The 18,773-nt window shown below is 43.2% G+C and overlaps 1 protein-coding gene across 4 annotated transcripts in view; it reads right to left on the bottom strand.

Annotated features, from left to right (window-relative positions):
• PNPLA8 (patatin like phospholipase domain containing 8) overlaps positions 1–18,773 on the bottom strand; it is an 80,083-nt gene that overhangs the window by 23,136 nt on the left and 38,174 nt on the right. For all 4 annotated transcript variants that reach the window (XM_044280339.1, XM_044280337.1, XM_044280340.1 and 1 more), the window contains one exon: positions 8,011–8,205. In XM_044280339.1, the coding sequence (XP_044136274.1) occupies positions 8,011–8,205 (195 nt within the window). The remainder of the gene's footprint in view (positions 1–8,010; positions 8,206–18,773) is intronic.

Here is an 18,773-nt window from a genome sequence, read left to right as displayed (position 1 = left end):
AACTTACATAAATAAAAAAAATTGTATACATATTAGGTATCGCAGCGTCCGTGACAACCTGCTCTATAAAATTACCACATGATCTAACCTGTCAGATGAATGTTGTAAATAACAAAAAAAAAAACGTGCCAAAAAATCTATTTATTGTTACCTTGCCGCACAAAAAAGTGTAATATAGAGCAACCAAAAATCATATGTACCCTAAACTAGTACCAACAAAACTGCCACCCTATCCCGTAGTTTCTAAAATGGGGTCACTTTTTTGGAGTTTCTACTCTGGGGGTGCATCAGGGGGGCTTAAAATGGGACATGGTGTCAAAAAAACCAGTCCAGCAAAATCTGCCTTCCAAAAACCGTATGGCATTCCTTTCCTTCTGCGCCCTGCCGTGTGCCCGTACAGCAGTTTACAACCACATATGGGGTGTTTCTGTAAACTACAGAATCAGGGCCATAAATAATGAGTTTTGTTTGGCTGTTAACCCTTGCTTTGTAACTGGAAAAAAAATATTAAAATGGAAAATCTGCCAAAAAAGTTAAATTTTGAAATTGTATCTCTATTTTCCATTAAATCTTGTGCAACACCTAAAGGGTTAACAAAGTTTGTAAAATCAGTTTTGAATACCTTGAGGGGTGTAGTTTATAGAATGGGGTCATTTTTGGGCGGTTTCTATTATGTAAGCCTCGCAAAGTGACTTCAGAGCTGTAGTGGTCCCTAAAAATTGGGTTTTTGTAAATTTCTGAAAAATTTCAAGATTTGCTTCTAAACTTCTAAGCCTTGTAACATCCCCAAAAAATAAAATATCATTCCCAAAATGCTACAAACATGAAGTAGACATATGGGGAATGTAAAGTCATCACAATTTTTGGGGGTATTACTATGTATTACAGAAGTAGAGAAACTGAAACTTTGAAATTTGCTAATTTTTCAAAATTTTTGGTAAATATGGTATTTTTTTATGAAAAAAAAAACAAAAACTTTTTTGACCCAATTTTAGCAGTGTCATGAAGTACAATATGTGACGAAAAAAACAATCTCAGAACGGCCTGGGTAAGTCAAAGCGTTTTAAAGTTATCAGCACTTAAAGTGACACTGGTCAGATTTGCAAAAAATGGCCAAGTCCTTAAGGTGAAATAGGGCTGAGTCCTTAAGGGGTTAAAGATGCTTAGGGGACGAAGGGGTTACCTTAAACACATCGGGCATGGGGACAGATTCTATTTACAGCATTAAAAGGTATTTGTGACAAAATAATATTTTTTTTATTTAATATCTGCTACATCCAGTGCTGCTGCTGTTCCTGGAATAAGCATTTGTCAAAGTGCCCACAATAGAAGACAGGTTTGCCCGCACCCCACTGATCAGCTGTTCGGTAGTAGGTCTGGCATTAAACTACAAAATTCTGCCCACTACACAATGGACAGAGCTTGAGCTACTCATGAACAGTTTTCGGCAGGGGTGTCTGACACCCACCGATGTGCCCCTTTATGTTTCAAAGATTTATTTAATAGAAAAGAGCATCTTAGATGCGGTTCAGTATATAGAGAAGTGTATAAGTGTTGTACAATACAAGCAAAAACATAAAGTCATTACAACAATGGCAATTGGAGATCAGAAATTAAAAGAGGCAATGTAGTATGACATTAAAGCTATACAAAGGGTTTGGCGACCTTTCAGTTTTGTACATCTGTATGTGATCGTATTAGGTATTTGTTGGATTACAGCGTCATGCTATAACGAAAATCCACTGAGTGGGAAGAGGACAGCCAGGGATCCCAGAGCTTTTCAAATGACTCGTATGTGTCCATACGGATGGCCGAGAGCCTCTCATAGAGGAGGATTCTATTAATCCTGTCGATCACTGCTTGAAGACTCAGAGAGCTGGACCTCCATTTAGAGGCGATATGGATTCTGGCGGCTAACAATATATATTGGGCTAATTTAAATTTAGAAAATGTCAAGCATGAGGGTTTGTCTCCAAGGAGGCATAGGGAAGGTGAAGGTGAGTAGGCACAGTCCAGCAACGAGGATAGCAATCGGGATTTTTTTCCCCAGAATTGCTGGACACGTGGACAAGACTACCAGATGTGATAGACCGTACCTTCCCCGCATCCTCTAAAACATAAAGATGAGACTTCAGGGTAAATATGGTGTAATCTATAGGGCACTAGATATATCCTATGAAGGACTTTTTTCGAAGCTTCCGCCAGAGTGATTTGCCATGAGTTTTTGGTCAGGGTCTGGGAACGAAGATGCCATTTAGATATGGGAAATTCTTCCTGGATATCGTCTTCCCAATCTTTCATATATGGCAATTTAATGCCTTCTGGGGAGGCATTAAGCGTCCCATAAATTCTTGACAATAATCCCTGTTTGCACATGGAGAAAGTAATAGACCGTTCAAAATGGGTAAAATCGAAAGTTAAGTTATTGACCTTCTGAGAGTGAAGAATGGAGTGCGCATTTGTCTTTAAAATTAATTAGGGGTATCATCTTTCCCCTGATCAGTAACCTATGGAGAGAGGAGAATCCATTAGAAATCCACCACTGAAAAGTATCTGTCCGGAGACCCGGGGGCATAGCCGGATTTCCAAACAGGTAGAGAAGTGGTGTACATCTGGATTGTAACCTAGCCTTGAACCTAACGGACCTCCAGAGTAGTAGAGAGTGATAGGATAATAGAGAGTAGGTCCGAATTCTTGGCGGCAAGGGGAGGGATGTCCAGAGTAGAGCTTTCCAGGACCAAGTGCTTCTGGTTGTAGGTGTGTTAGGAATAATTGGGCTAAACCCGCCGCTCTGTAATACTTTGCAAAGTTGGGGACTGAGAGACCCCCTTGTGATTTATGTCTACACATTACGGTACGGGAGATGCGGGCTCGTTTGTTGCTCCAGATAAATTTCATCACATCTGACTGTAAACTACGGATATCCTTACTGGGTGTTTGAACTGGAAGGGTCCGAAACAAATATAACAGCCTGGGTAAGATCACCATTCTGACTGTGTATTCTGCCTATCCATGAAACTGGTAGTGAGCTCCAGGTTTTGAGGTCTTCCCTGATTTTTCAGTATAATGGGAAGTAATTGAGTTTATATTAGGGTGTTTAGTTGGGACAGTATCAGAGTACCTAAATATGGAATGTAGTTGGGTTGATGCGAAAAGGGGAAGTTCTGCAGGAGAAGGGATTTTAACGGGGTGGGGGTGTTACATAATTGAAGTTCAGACTTCCCATGAATAATGTGGAGCCCCGAAGTCACCGAAAATGATTTCAAAAGATGTAATAGGTTTGGGAGAGAGGTTATGGGGTTGGTTAGGGATAAAAAGGAGATCATCTGCGAATAAGCTGAGTTTATATTTGGTGTTTCCTATCTTTAGGCCTGCAATATTCGCGTTATTCCTAATATGAATGGCAAGAGGTTCCATCACAATGGCGAAAAAGGCAGGGGAGAGGGGGCAGCCCTGACGTGTTCCCCTAAGGATATGGCTGGAGGTTGGATGTGTAGATGGAAGTTTGAGGTAAGCTACTGGAGTAGAGTAAAGGGAGTGGACAGCTTGCAGAAATGGACCTCTAATACCCTATACAGATAATCCCATGCAACGGAGTCAAAGGCCTTTTCTATGTCTAGGGCCAAAATAGCTAATGGAGTTGCTTTACTATTAGCTACTTGTATTATATTAAGGACTTTTCAGATATTGTCAGGGGCCTCCCTGTCGGGGATGAATCCCACCTGGTCTTTATGTATAAAGCTGGGTAGGAAAGTATTAAGATGTCTGGCCAAAATGGATAGGAAAATGTTTGTGTCTAAATTCAATAAGGATATGGGTCTGTAATTGGATGGTGATAGGGGGTCCTTTTTTGGTTTGGGAATAACTGTGATATTGGCCACCAGAAAGTCTGGAAGTGGGATAGATGTTAAAAAGGTATCATCTGTCTGTCCCTGGTCATAACCCGGTTTCGCATAAAGTTGTTGAAAAAGGCATGAAAAGTGTCGTAAATGACATCTGGGTTGGAGGACACTTGCCGGGTCGTGAATGGATTTCTAAAACTTGGTTAATTTTTTGCTTGGCTTTTAATTGACGCGCTAACATCTTGTCGGGTTTGTTCGCATATTTATAATAATACGATGCAGTCCATCGTACGTCTTTTTCTGTATTGTTTAATAGGATCAGGTTTATCTGCATTGTGGTGTCTTTTACTGCCTTAAGCAAGTAAAGTGAGGGTGACCTCGGATAAGCTCGGACCAACCTACTAAGTTTGGCTTCTAAAGCAAGGAGGGTTGAGTTCCTTTCTCTTTTTAAGTGGGATGCTTCCTTAATCAGATGCCCCTTCATGAAAGCTTTATGAGAAAGCAACATCACCATAGGGTCCACGTCTGTGCTAGCATTATCTGCAAATAAATTTTCCATTTCTTCCTGGAGCCAATCACGAACAGCGGGTCTAGTCAAAAGTGATTCATTAAGTCTCCAAGTAAATAGGCGACTAGTAGGAGTGGATGGAGTGACGTCAGCGATAACGATGTCCTGATCAGACCAGGAAGCGACAATGTGCCTGCAATATGACATAGATGGAAGGAGGGATGTGGAGGCTAAAATGAGGTCTATACGAGTGTACAGGCGACGGGCGGGGGAGTAATAGGTGCGACTCCTTTGTGGGCCGTTTTGTTCCCTCCAAGTATCCGCAATGGAGAGTGATTCTAAAACCCTTTTGAAAGGGACCCCTTGTACAGCAGAGCAAGGTGTATGAGGTGGAGACGATCCAGTAAAGGATCCATCACAAAATTAAAGTCACCACTTCACAACAGCTCATCGTATGTAAGGGGTTCAAGCAGTTGATGCATTTGAGTAAAAAAAGTAACTGGATCGTCAGTAGGAGGATATACATTTACAATACATATAGTGCGGCCCTTACATTCACCCAGCAGGATAACATATCTACCATTGGGGTCCGTGATGGAGCGGGAGATTTGGAGAGGAATGAGTTATGTATAAAGGTTGTTACTCCTCTGCTCTTGGTTTGAAATGTAGATGAGAACCTGGTGCACTGAGGGTGAAAGAACTTAGGATGGGAGGTGGATGTGAAGTGGGTCTCCTGTAGGCAAATTATATCTGGACTATGTTTGAGGTATGAGATAAACGCCGTCTTACGTTTTGTTAGGGAATTAAAACCCCTTACATTATGCGTTAGTAACTTACACATAAACGGAAAGGTAATAAGCTTCTCCTGATATCAACTAACATTGATAACCCTTTTACATTAGAGAGGGTAGAAGAGATGATCTCCGTACATTTAAACCATAAGACAAAAATAATAACAAAGCACTAATAGGTGCAATTTGACAACATGAATGGCTGGGCCTAAAATGGCCAGCAAACATAGGTGGGTCAGTTGCAGGGATCAGAGGGATAATAACTAACCCCTGACCTCCAATAAAAGACCCTATAATGGATGGCAGCATGTGGGTCTGAATCTCTGTTTCCCTGTATAATAACAGGAGGACTGCTGGATGAAGGGGTGGTTAGGTATGTTGAATATCAAGGAGCAAACATAAGGGAAAGAATAACTTCAGAGTCAGGGATGTTGATGTGTGCAAATCCTCTCATACGGCAGCAGTAGGAAGGTGAGAGGCGACGGGGATCTTTGTCCAGACCCGGGCTGGTCGTTGGGGTCTTGGGGGTGCCGGGGATCCTTCTGGGTGATCAACCGCTATACCGGCGCGTTGTAGGGTCTCAATCCCCTCCGTGGGCGTATGAATCGTGTGGATGCAAGAGTTCAGTTGAAAAGAGAGGGCGAAAGGGAACCCCCATCTGTATCGCATTTGGGCCTGTTGTTAAGCTTGGGTCACTGGTCTCATTTCTCTGCGTTTTCGCAGTGTTGATGGGGCTAAGTCTGCATATAGATGAACAGAGGAAGGGAGACCAGGTAAGTTGGACATATTTCGTGCAGCAGTCAGGACCATGTCCCTCACCCTCTGGGTGGAGAAATTTAAGGACAACGTCCCTTGGAATGTCTGGTGAACGTGGCTTACCCAGAGGTCTATGAACCCTATCCAGCCATAGCTGATTCGGCTGCGCTTGGGGCAGCAAAGCTGCAAAGAGGGATCCCATTGTAGAGGCGAGATCTTGAAATGATTCAGGCAGACCTCTGATTCTTAAGTTCCCTCTCCTGGACCTATTCTCTAGTTCTTCCAGTTTTAATTCAAGCGCTTGTAGTTGTGCAGTATGGGAATCAATATCTTCCCTATCGGCGCCTATGGCATCTGCGATCTCGTCTGTTCTGGACTCTAGGTCAGAGACCCTATTTCCCAGGTCTTGTATTTGGCGGGAAAATTCCACCACTGCTTGAGAGAGTTCAGCACGAAAGAGGGCTGCAATATTTTTGGAAAAGTCAGCCTGACCTGGATGCGGCACTTCAGGGTCGAGGTGCGGTCCACTTTCAGTTGGTGGACCAGGCCCCGTCCCCGGCAAGCCCGGCCTCCTCATGATGGAATGCCTAGAGTTCCTGAAGATCTCTGGTAAGGTCTGTGACGCTGCCAATGTACCCGGAATTTTGATTTACCCTTTCCGCGGGTCTTCTGTGTCCCCTGCATGAGTGTTCTAGGCTGATGGAGCCAAAAGGTGGGCGCTGAGAATGGGAAAGTGCCAGCGGTCGGAGCGGAGCTCACACAGGCATGTCTTCCCTGTAAGCTGCGCGCATGCACCCTCCACCGATGTGCCCCTTTAAAGGGCATCTGTCAGCAGATTTGTACCTATGAAACTGACCTATTACATGCGTGCTTGGCAGCTGAAGACATTTGTGTTGGTCACATGGTCAGGGAGTTGCTATTACTCCCAGAGGCACATCTCTCTCCGTAACTTCTGTGCCCTCTGCACTTTAATTGACAGGACCTGGAAGTGAGAACATCATCACACCTGCCTGGCCCTGTCAAAGTGAAGAGGGCACAGCAGTATCAGAGAGAGCTGAGCTTCTAGGTGTAAAGGCAACGCCCCCTTTGCTCCTAGAGTCTCATGTGCACATATTAAAATAGGCAGTTCTTTGGGGGGTGCCGGCCCGGTGTATTGCGGACCTGCAATACAACACGGACGTGTGAATGGACCCTAAAGAGTGGTGGCAGCATCTCCAATCCAAAAAGTATTATTCACACAGGGTTCATGAGACTGTACAGAAGGTCAAATAAAGTGAGACGTATCGGCAACATGGTAGCCTTTCTCAGCTTGCACTTTAGTCTCAGCTTAAGAAAGGCTACCATGTAGCCGAAATGTTGCACTTTATTTGACCTTCTGTATTGTCTCATGGAGCTGTGTGAATAAACCTTTTTGGATTGGAGATGCTGCCACCACTCTTTATTTGGACACTATCTGGAGGGTCATCAGTATTAAAATCTCAGAAAGCCCCTTTAAGGTGCAGAATAAAAGTTAAATATTCACACTATTCCTGATAATAAAAGCGCCACAGAAGGTATGATTGTCTTCCTCTCCACAGCCCTGTCCACAGTTTATCATGGTCAAAGCTGCTGACAGATTTCCTTTAACACTCATGTTATCTAATTTACACTACTCTTAAAATGGCGGTAACACAGATCGCACAAGACAAGAGAAGTGCCGACTAAATTAAGATGTCCACATAGACAGTGGTGCACTGGAGAGGAACAAGCTTTGCTCTGTCAATGGTAAGATAGCTCTTTTGTTAAGGAATCCAAGCAAGTAATGCTAGAAGGCACAATATTCTCTTCTTCAGTAGCTTTTTATTAGTGTCAGGGCTGTCAGGCTGCTACCGAATAATTTCACTTCAGGTTTCTTTTTTTTGTTTTATGGGATTAGGTCAATCACAGTCTGCAGAGAAATAATGATGTGAGGTGGAGGATGTGTTCAACATGATTATTAAGCAGCCTTTAGGCTGAGCTCACTAAAAATGTTCTACGGAATTCTGGATCCTGAATAATCACCTGTATTACAAGATCACAAAATACTACAACCAGGTGAAATTGACAACTTTGAGTTGATGGATACGGCACTTACCTGGTGCAAGTCATTCCCAAGTACATACTCCTGGAAGTATCCTGGTGCCGCAGATGAAGCTCGAATTGCTTGCCACAAATTATTCTGACATCCACCCATATAAGGCGACTTAACACCCGGAAAATGGTTGTAGTTCCTGAACACAAAGGCCTTTAATGGTATCCCTCGGTTAACTATGGTACTGACAGCAGCGACCTACAAAATAAAGATGGCATGATGACTTGATGGCCATGTATTTATTTCATAACACAGGCCTCCTCTTCAGGCGTAATTACTAAAATGTCACAAAATGAGAACTAAATTGCTGTAACTAAATGGCAAAAGATTTCCAAATACAAATTTTCCTAAAGCTTAAAAGCTAAAATTAACCATAATCTACACGGCAGCATCCAGGCACTGTTCAGAAAATCTTTCATATGTTTTATTTCAAATGTTATATCCAACAAACTACCATAAAATTTTAATCATCTACCAAAAGAGGTCTAACCCACCGATCTGGCATCAAGATGTTGGCAGCAGATACTTTAACCATTTCCAGACCAGGCCATTTACCCCCTTTCCTGATGAAGCCGAATTTTGCGACATGTCACTTTATGGGCTAATAACTTTAAAATGGTTTTACTTATCCAAGGCTAAGCCATTCCAAGAGTTTTCTCGTGACTCATTGTACTTCATGTTAGTGGTAAATTGGCATTAATATTTTTTACCTTTATTAGTAAATTAAAAAATCCAAAATGTGCAAACATGCACTATTTTCTAAATTTGAATTTCTCTGCTTTTAAGACAGATATTGATACCTCATAAAATAGTTATTAATTAACATTCCCCATCTGTATACGTTAAGAGGGCATCATTTTGGTAATGTCAGCTTATTTTTTTAGAATGTTAGAAGGCTTAGAATTTTTAAAGCAATTTTTAAAAATTTCAAGAAAACTTCAGAGATCAACTTTAATGGGGTTGTCTGGGTTCAGAGCTGAACCAGGACATACCCAATTTCACCCAGGCAGCCGCCCTGACAAGAGCATCGGAGCAGTTGATGCTCTCCTTTGCCCTGCGCTGAATCGCGCAATGCAAACGCATTTTGTGGAGTTCCGGTGACGAACCGGGCTCTCCTTCGGGTTGCCAGGTGGAGGCTTCCGCCCAGCAGTGAGCCCGGTGATGTCACCGGCACTGATAGGCAGGCTTTAGCGCTGCCCTAGCCTGTAAAAACGGCAAGGGCAGCGCTAAAGACCGCTCATCAGAGCCGGTGGCGTCACTGGGCTCACTGCTGGGCAGAAGCCTCCAATCGGCAGTTAAATAAAAGAGCCATTGCCCTGCGCAGGGCAAGGGAGAGCATCGGAGCATAAACTGCCTGGTTGAAAATATGGGTATGTCTGGGTTCAGCTCTGAACCTGGACAACCCCTCAACCCCTTTAAGGACCAGTTCAGTCACTTTGAGGAGCTTACATAATGGAAACCACCCATTAATGACCTCATTTTAGAAACTACACTCTTCAATTTAATTAAAATAGATTTTTAGAAATGTTGTTAACCCTTTAGGTGTTCCACAGAAATTAAAGCAAAATGAAGGTGAAATTTAAAAATATCATTTTTGCCGATTTCTAATTCATTTTTTCCTGCAAGGGTTAACAGCAAAATATACCTCAATATTTATTACCTTGATTCTGCAGTTTGCAGAAATACCGCACACGTGGTTGTAAACTGCTGTATGGGCACATGGTAGTGGTCAGAAGGAGGGCTGCTTTTGCTGGAATGGTCTTTGGGCACCATGTTGCATATGAAGAGAGACTACAGTGGAAACTCCCCAAAAAGTTGTATCATTAAATTTATAAACACTTGGCTGTGAAAATGAAATATTATTTGCTACCCACTTTCTCCTGAATACATTACCACCCCATTCGTGGGTGGTCATAAACTGCTGTTTATGGGGTTCACATCTGATATATGATAACTTTATTCTGCAGGTAGATAACACTATGGCGATAACAAATTTATATAGTTTTTATTTCATGTTTTAATACTTTTGCATAATAAAAATCTGTTCTAATTTGCATTGCAATATACTAACATCCATAACATTTTAATTTTTCTGCCAAAGTAGATATCTGAGGGCTTGCCTTTTGCAGGACAGATTGTATTTTTTATTGGTACCATTTTAGGGTACATCGTTTGAGATTATGATTTTTTTACGGTGTTTATATAACATTTGATATTTTAATAGAACACGGCTGTTCTATTTGGTTTTGCCGCATCTGGGTCTATTTAAAATTTTCCATTATTCTAGGTTATTTTTTTCAATTTTACACAATAAGAGAATAAAATAAATAAAAAATATTATGCTTTTTTCAATTATTCTGTTGATAGCCTTGTGTGAGGTCTCATTTTTTGCGGGATGAGGTGACTTTTTCACTGATACAATTTTGGGTGCATATGAACTTTTGGATCGTTTGATTTTTATTTTTTGGGAGGTGAGGTGACTAAAATAGCTGTTTGGCATAGTTTTCATTTATTTATTTTTTACGGCATTCACCAAATGGGGTAGTTCATGTGATATTGTTAACCACTTCAGCCCCGCTAGGTGAAACCCCCTTCATGACCAGGCCACTTTTTACACTTCGGCACTACACTCCTTTCACCGTTTATCGCTCGGTCATGCAACTTACCACCCAAATGAATTTTACCTCCTTTTCTTCTCACTAATGGAGCTTTCATTTGGTGGTATTTTATTGCTGCTGACATTTTTACTTTTTTTGTTATTAATCAAAATGTAACGATTTTTTTGCAAAAAAATGACATTTTTCACTTTCAGCTGTGAAATTTTGCAAAAAAAACGACATCCATATATACATTTTTCGCTAAATTTATAGTTCTACATGTCTTTGATAAAAAAAAAAATATGTTTGGGCAAAAAAAAAAATGGTTTGGGTAAAAGTTATAGCATTTACAAACTATGGTACAAAAATGTGAATTTCCGCTTTTTGAAACGGCTCTGATTTTCGGAGCACCTGTCATGTTTCCTGAGGTTCTACAATGCCCAAACAGTATAACTACCCCACAAATGACCCCATTTCGGAAAGTAGACACCCTAAGGTATTCGCTGATGGGCATAGTGAGTTCATAGAACTTTTTATTTTTTGTCACAAGTTAGCGGAAAATGATGATGATTTTTTTTTTTTTCTTACAAAGTCTCATATTCCACTAACTTGCGACAAAAAATAAAAAATTCTAGGAACTCACCATGCCCCTCACAGAACACCTTGGGGTGTCTTCTTTCCAAAATGGGGTCACTTGTGGGGTAGTTATACTGCCCTGGCAATTTAGGGGCCCATATGTGTGAGAAGTACTTTGCAATCAAAATGTGTAAAAAATGGCCTGCAAAATCCGAAAGGTGCACTTTGGAATATGTGCCCCTTTGCCCACCTTGGCAGCAAAAAAGTGTGACACATCTGGTATCGCCGTACTCAGGAGAAGTTGGGGAATGTGTTTTGGGGTGCCATTTTACATATACCCATGCTGGGTGAGAGAAATATCTTGGCAAACGACAACTTTTCCCATTTTTTTATACAAAGTTGGCATTTGACCAAGATATTTTTCTCACCCAGCATGCGTATATGTAAAATGACACCCCAAAACACATTCCCCAACTTCTTCTGAGTACGGCGATACCAGATGTGTCACACTTTTTTGCAGCCTAGATGCGCAAAGGGGCCCAAATTCCTTTTAGGAGGGCATTTTTAGACATTTGGATCCCAGACTTCTTCTCACGCTTTAGGGCCCCTAAAAAGCCAGGGCAGTATAAATACCCCACATGTGACCCCACTTTGGAAAGAAGACACCCCAAGGTATCCAATGAGGGGCCTGGCAAGTTCATAGAATTTTTTTTTTTTTCGCATAAGTTAGCGGAAATTGATTTTTTTTTGTTTTTTCTCACAAAGTCTCACTTTCCGCTAACTTAGGACAAAAATTTCAATCTTTCATGGACTCAATATGCCCCTCAGCAAATACCTTGGGGTGTCTTCTTTCCAAAATGGGGTCAGTTGTGGGGTGTTTGTACTGCCCTGGCATTTGAGGGTCTCCGCAATCATTACATGTATGGCCAGCATTAGGAGTTTCTGCTATTCTCCTTATATTGAGCATACAGGTAATGAGATTTTTTTTTCCGTTCAGCCTCTGGGCTGAAAGAAAAAAAATGAACGGCACAGATTTCTTCATTCGCATCGATCAATGTGGATGAAAAAATCTCTGCCAAAAAAAAAAAAATGGAGGGGAAAGGCGTCTGCCAGGACATAGGAGCTCCGCCCTACATCCATACCCACTTAGCTCGTATGCCCTGGCAAACCAGATTTCTCCATTCGCATCAATCGATGTGGATGAATAAATCATTGCCGGGATTTTTTTTTTTATATATATATATATATATATATATATATATATATATACACATACATACATACATACATACAAAGTGCTTGCCAAAGCATAGGAACGCCGCCTCCTCACTGCAGAGGAGAAAATCCCGTCTTGCAGCGCCGCATACACCGACTTGCGTGTAATCTGACAGCAGCGCAATGCTTCTGTCAGAATGCACATCGGTGCTGCAGCTAGTAGATCGGTTGGTCCACCTGGAAGGTAAAAAGACAAAAAAAAACAGGTCGCAACGCAATAATTTTATTAACTTTGGAACAGAACATGTAACTTTAGGAACTAAACATTAACCTGTTTGCTTACCTGTTTTTTTTTTTTTTTTTTTTGTTTTGTTTTTTTACCTTTATAGAACAAACCTCTCCTTCCCCATGGGTCAATGTGCAAAGCGCAAATCGCCCAAAGATGTGGCGAAGTGCGTTATGCACTTTGTCCCATGTGAAAGGAGACGTTTGCAGCAGCTGTGAGTGAATGGGCCCTAATAGCCCTGTGTGCCTATCCTGGTGAGATGTGATCCCTATGCTAGGTGTACCTGTGTGTGGTACTTTCGGAAACACTCCCCTAAGCATAGGGCAGGGTGGTCGGGACAGTCAGGACAGAAATAGCGGGTGTCACGCCTTATTCCACTCCTGCTACAGACACGACATTTTTTTCGGGGTGGCGGTCGGTTTGAGGTACCAGCAACGACACTGGGGAAGTGTCGCTCGTGTAGACGGCTAACTACACTGGTGGATGGGGCCACGGAACCTCCTGGATACAGGAGGTTCGCGATGATCTCTTCCTGAAATTTGAGGAAGGATCCAGTTCTCCCAGCCTTACTGTAGAGAACAAAACTATTGTACAGAGCCAATTGAATCAAATATACAGACACCTTCTTATACCAGCGTCTGGTGCGTCGGGAAACTAAATACGGAGCCAACATCTGGTCATTGAAGTCGACCCCTCCCATGTGGAGGTTATAGTCGTGGACTGAGAGGGGCTTTTCAATGACACGGGTTGCTCGCTCAATTTGTATTGTCGTGTCTGCGTGAATGGAGGAGAGCATGTAAACGTCACGCTTGTCTCTCCATTTCACCGCGAGCAGTTCTTCGTTACACAGTGCGGCCCTCTGCCCCCTTGCAAGACGGGTGCTAACGAGCCGTTGGGGGAAGCCCGCGCGACTAGTTCGCGCGGTACCACAGGCGCCAATCCGTTCTAGAAACAAATGCCTAAAGAGGGCCACACTTGTGTAGAAATTGTCCACATAAAGATGGTACCCCTTGCCGAATAAGGGTGACACCAAGTCCCAAACTGTCTTCCCACTGCTCCCCAGGTAGTCAGGGCAACCGACCGGCTCCAGGGTCTGATCTTTTCCCTCATAGACCCGAAATTTGTGGGTATAGCCTGTGGCCCTTTTACAGAGCTTATACAATTTGACCCCATACCGGGCGCGCTTGCTTGGGATGTATTGTTTGAAGCCAAGGCGCCCGGTAAAATGTATTAGGGACTCGTCTATGCAGATGTTTTGCTCAGGGGTATACAAATCTGCAAATTTCTGGTTGAAATGGTCTATGAGGGGCCGAATTTTGTGGAGCCGGTCAAAAGCAGGGTGGCCCCTGGGACGGGAGGCGGTGTTGTCGCTAAAGTGCAGGAAACGCAGGATGACCTCAAATCGTGTCCTGGACATAGCAGCAGAGAACATGGGCATGTGATGAATCGGGTTCGTGGACCAATATGACCTCAATTCATGCTTTTTTGTCAGGCCCATGTTGAGGAGGAGGCCCAGAAAAGTTTTAAATTCGGAAACTTGGACTGGTTTCCACCGGAAAGGCTGGGCATAAAAGCTTTCCGGGTTAGCGGTGATAAATTGTGTGGCATACCTGTTTGTCTCTGCCACGACTAAGTCTAAAAGCTCCGCAGTCAAGAACAGCTCAAAAAATCCCAGGGCCGAATCGATCTGAGCTGTCTCAACCCGAACTCCAGACTGGGCGGTGAAAGGGAAAACTACGGGTGCGGCTGAAGTTGGGGACTGCCAATCAGGGTTTGCCAGCACCTCTGGGATTCTAGGGGCTCTACGGGCACGTCTTTGCGGTGGCTGCGACGGGGTCACTACTGCACGTGCCACCGTACCAGCTTCAACTGCCCTTCTGGTGCTCGCTACTTCACCAGGTTGTACGGCAGTGCTGGTACTAGGTCCAGGAAGGGCTGGGCTGCTGGTGTATGCCTCACCACGTAATCCGACAGCACCAGCCCCACTCTGCTGCTCTTGAAGCGGATCCTGCGCAACCTGCGGTCTAGCGACACGGGGCCGGGTACGCCTGGTGCTATTAGGGACCTCAGCCTCCTCGTCCGAACTTTGGGTCAGAGAGCCACTGCTTTCTACAGGTTCGTATTCTGACCCGCTGGATTCATCAGATGAGGGTTCCCACTCCTCATCCGACTGGGTCAGAAGCCTGTAGGCCTCTTCAGAAGAATACCCCCTGTTAGACATGTGGGCAACTAAATTTCGGGGTATTCCCTGAGACTACCCAAGAAAAAAAAAGCAAGCCTGTCTTACAAATGGGAGGCTAGCGAAGTACCGGAGGCTGCTGCGGTTGATCAAAAATATCAAAACAGATTTTTTTTATCGCCGCAGTGCGTGTAAAGTGAATGTGCAGTGATCAAAAAAAATAAAAATTTTTGTCACTGCGGTGGGGCGGGCGTGGGCAAACGCACGTGTGGGCGACCGATCAGGCCTGATCGGGCAAACACTGCGTTTTGGGTGGAGGGCGAACTAAAGTGACACTACTACTATTATAGATCTGACCGTGATCAGTTTTGATCACTTTCAGATACTATAAAAGTACAAATGCTGATTAGCGATAAGCTAATCACCGAATAACGGACTGCGGTGCGGTGGGCTGGGCGCTAACTGATTGCTAACTACCTAACCAAAGGACCTAAACTATACCTAAAACCTAACGGTCAATAACAGTGAAAAAAAAAAGTGACAGTTTGCACTGATCACTTTTTTCCTTTCACTAGTGATTGACAGGGGGGGATAAAAGGGGTGATCAAAGGGTTAATTGGGGTGATCTGGGGGCTAAATGTGGTGTGGTGGGTACTCACAGTAATGATGTGCTCCTCTGCTGGAACCAACCGACCAAAAGAAGGAGCAGAGGAGCACAGCAGCCATATAACCCCATCATATTTACTAATATGTGGGGTTATATGGCTGCTGATTGGTTTTTTTAAAAATCAGCAGCCTGCCAGCCAATGATCGTGGCCGGCAGGCTGCTGACGAAATACTCTTCTGCGAAATGCCGGCCCGCGATGCGCATGCGCGGGCCGGCTGTGACGTAATCTCGCGTCTCGCGAGAGGACGCGCCGATGCGTCCAGGAGGAACTAAACAACCACCTCCCGGACGCATCGGTGCGTACAGCGGTCGGGAGGTGGTTAAGGATGCAGGGATATTTTTATTTATTTTTTTCAATCCTTAATTGTCTTGATTAGGGGAAAGGGCTTTATTTTATTTTTTTTACACCTGATACTTAAATTTTTTTTAATACACTTTTTTTAAAATGTATTTTTAATTTTACACTTTGCGCCCATCCATAAGGTCATACAAGACCTTTGGGGGACATTTTTTTTTTAATTTAATAAATTTTTATTGATATACAAAAGATTCGTTTACATATTACAAACAAATAGATCATTCCCCATCCTTCCCCCCCCCGCCCCCCCCCCCCCCCCCACCAGGAAAAAAGAAAAAAGGAGAAAAAAAAAAAAAAAAAAAAAAAAAAAAAAAAAAGTTCTTGTACGTAAAATTTATAAATAAATCAATAAATTAATTAATTAAATTAGTTGTTCTTATCCCAATCTTTCCAAACTGCAGCCCATTTTAAATAGGATCCTCTTTGGTTGTACATTATCCTCTCGTAGCTCTTCACTTTCTCAACCAGACCCAACCAATTGTTACAGTCTGGAGAAGAAGAGCAGAACCATGATCTAGAAATAAGAAGTCTGGCCAAAAACATTACCTTAGTCAGAAGTTGGCGTTTTATAGGCTGGTAATTAACCTCTGATAGGTCTCCCAGGACCCATATCCTGGGGGACGAAGGAACTACAATGTTAAGTTTACGAGCCAAATTGGTTTGGACCGCTCTCCAATAGCTGCTCAGCATTGGGCAACCCCAAAACAGATGTAGATGATCTGCCTCGGTGTTGCCACACCGTGGGCAGTCAGAGGAGGCTCTGTATCCTCTCCTGTGTAGCCAAATGGGTGTCACATATATTTTGTGAAGAATATTGAATTGTACAACAATGTGATTAAAATTGTGTGAGACTAATTTTAAATTTTCCCCTATATTGTCCCAATCTAGAGGGCCCACCTCTGAAAGTGAAGAAGACCAGGATCTTTGTCCTGGAGAAAAAACACCCGAAAATTTTTTTTTCATTAGGTGTCTATAGCAGTGTGATATTTTTATTCTCATGGCTGTTTTCTTAGTGATTAAGTCGTGTAAAAATTCAGGAGTATCTATAAAAAAGAAATGACTATTCAAAGTGCTGGAGAGTGCCGACCTCAATTGAAAATATGCGTACCAAGCTACCTCACCCAAATTTGCCCTTTGTCTTAGCTCAGTCAGGGACAGAATTTGTCCATCACTGACTACCTGATGTAGGTAATGGACGTTCTTAGTCCTCCAGTACTGGCAGCAGCTCAAGTCTCCTAGATTCAAGATCTTTGAGTTATGCCATAATGGGGTACAAACAAGTGATGCCTTGACTCCACACCAGCTTCTTATAACCAACCAAGTCCTTATAGCCATTCTGCAAAAAAGTGTGTACCCAATCTGTGTATTTAATAGGTAATCAGACTCCAATACTGAAAAAAAATCCATAAGACCTGAGTCTTTCACCATTTTATTGCAGAAATGGCTATTTTCCCAGTCATTGAGAAAGCAAAGTTGAGAGGCCACAAAGTAGCCCTTAAAATAAGGGAGGTTAAGACCTCCCTGATTATAAGGCATAGAGAAATACAGTGCCTTCAGTCTGACCCGCTTCCTCCCCCACAATAAATCGTTCAGCATGCGCTCTATAAGTCTGAAATACTTATCCGCGATCCATACAGGTGAGTTACGCAGAACATACAGGACCTGGGGCAACACTACCATTTTTATTAGAGAGACTCTATCCGCCCTTGCAGGCAGAATTTTTTGCCATATCTTAATTTTGGCCCTCAACTTTGTCAGCAGGGGAATTAAATTGAGTTGTAGATATTCCTGAGGTTTAGCCGAAACCGAAATCCCCAGGTACTTTATACAACCAGAAGTTGTTAACTGGTTATCCCAGTTACCTCGCAGCTCATCTATAGGGAGGAGAACGGTCTTCTCCCAGTTGATCTCCAAACCCGATGGGGCGGAGAAAGCACCTACCAAGTCCATTATGCGAGGGAGGGTGGTTTCTGTTTGGTGAACAAAGACCAAGATGTCATCTGCATAAAGAGATACACGATCCTGTCTCCCCATTATACCAAAGCCAGACACCTGCAAATCCTGCCTTATGCTAGCTGCTAAGGGTTCAATATAAATATTAAACAAAAGGGGAGAAAGAGGACAGCCTTGCCGGGTGCCTCTTCCTAGGGAGAAACTCTCTGTAACCGTATCATTGATCTTGATCCTGGCAACTGGAGAGCTATATAGTAACTGAACCATCGCCCTGAATTTGGGGCCGAAGCCCATTTTTTTCATCACCTCCCAAAGGAAGACCCACTCCACCCTGTCGAAGGCTTTGGTAGCGTCCAGCGACAGGACGGAGCGGGTACCGCACCCCGGAGACTGAATATTCATAAATAGCCTATGCAAATTGTGATGTGTGCCCCTTCCTGGCATAAAACCATTTTGGTCTGGGTGTATAATAGTGGGTATAACCCGAGAAAGCCTCCTGGCCAGAACTTTTGATAATAACTTAACGTCAGTATTTAATAAAGAGATTGGTCTATAGGAACTCAATTCTTTCGGGTCCTTATCCTTTTTAGGGATCAAAACAATGAGGGCCTCCATCATAGAACATGGCAAGTCCCCTCCCCTCATTGCATGAGAAAAGACCTCTAGCAGCTGAGGGAGAATTACTTCACCATTCCTACGGTAAAATTCGTATGGAAGGCCATCTAGGCCTGGCGATGAGTTCCCCAAGATAGACCCCAGAGCCTCCTGCAGCTCTGGCAAAGACAGCTCCTCCTCTAAACATTCCATTTGGGTTGTGCTTAAGGTCGACAATGGGATCCCATCCAAAAACCGCATCGCCAGGTCAGATGACAGGCCAGAAGAGGATCTATACAGCTGGGAAAAGTACTGCAGAAAGGTATCCGCAATCCCCTCTG

This window comes from Bufo gargarizans, chromosome 2, assembly GCF_014858855.1.
Source record: "Bufo gargarizans isolate SCDJY-AF-19 chromosome 2, ASM1485885v1, whole genome shotgun sequence".
In the NCBI taxonomy this organism is placed as follows: Eukaryota; Metazoa; Chordata; class Amphibia; order Anura; family Bufonidae; genus Bufo; species Bufo gargarizans.
This window is presented reverse-complemented; position numbering and strand designations above follow the sequence as displayed.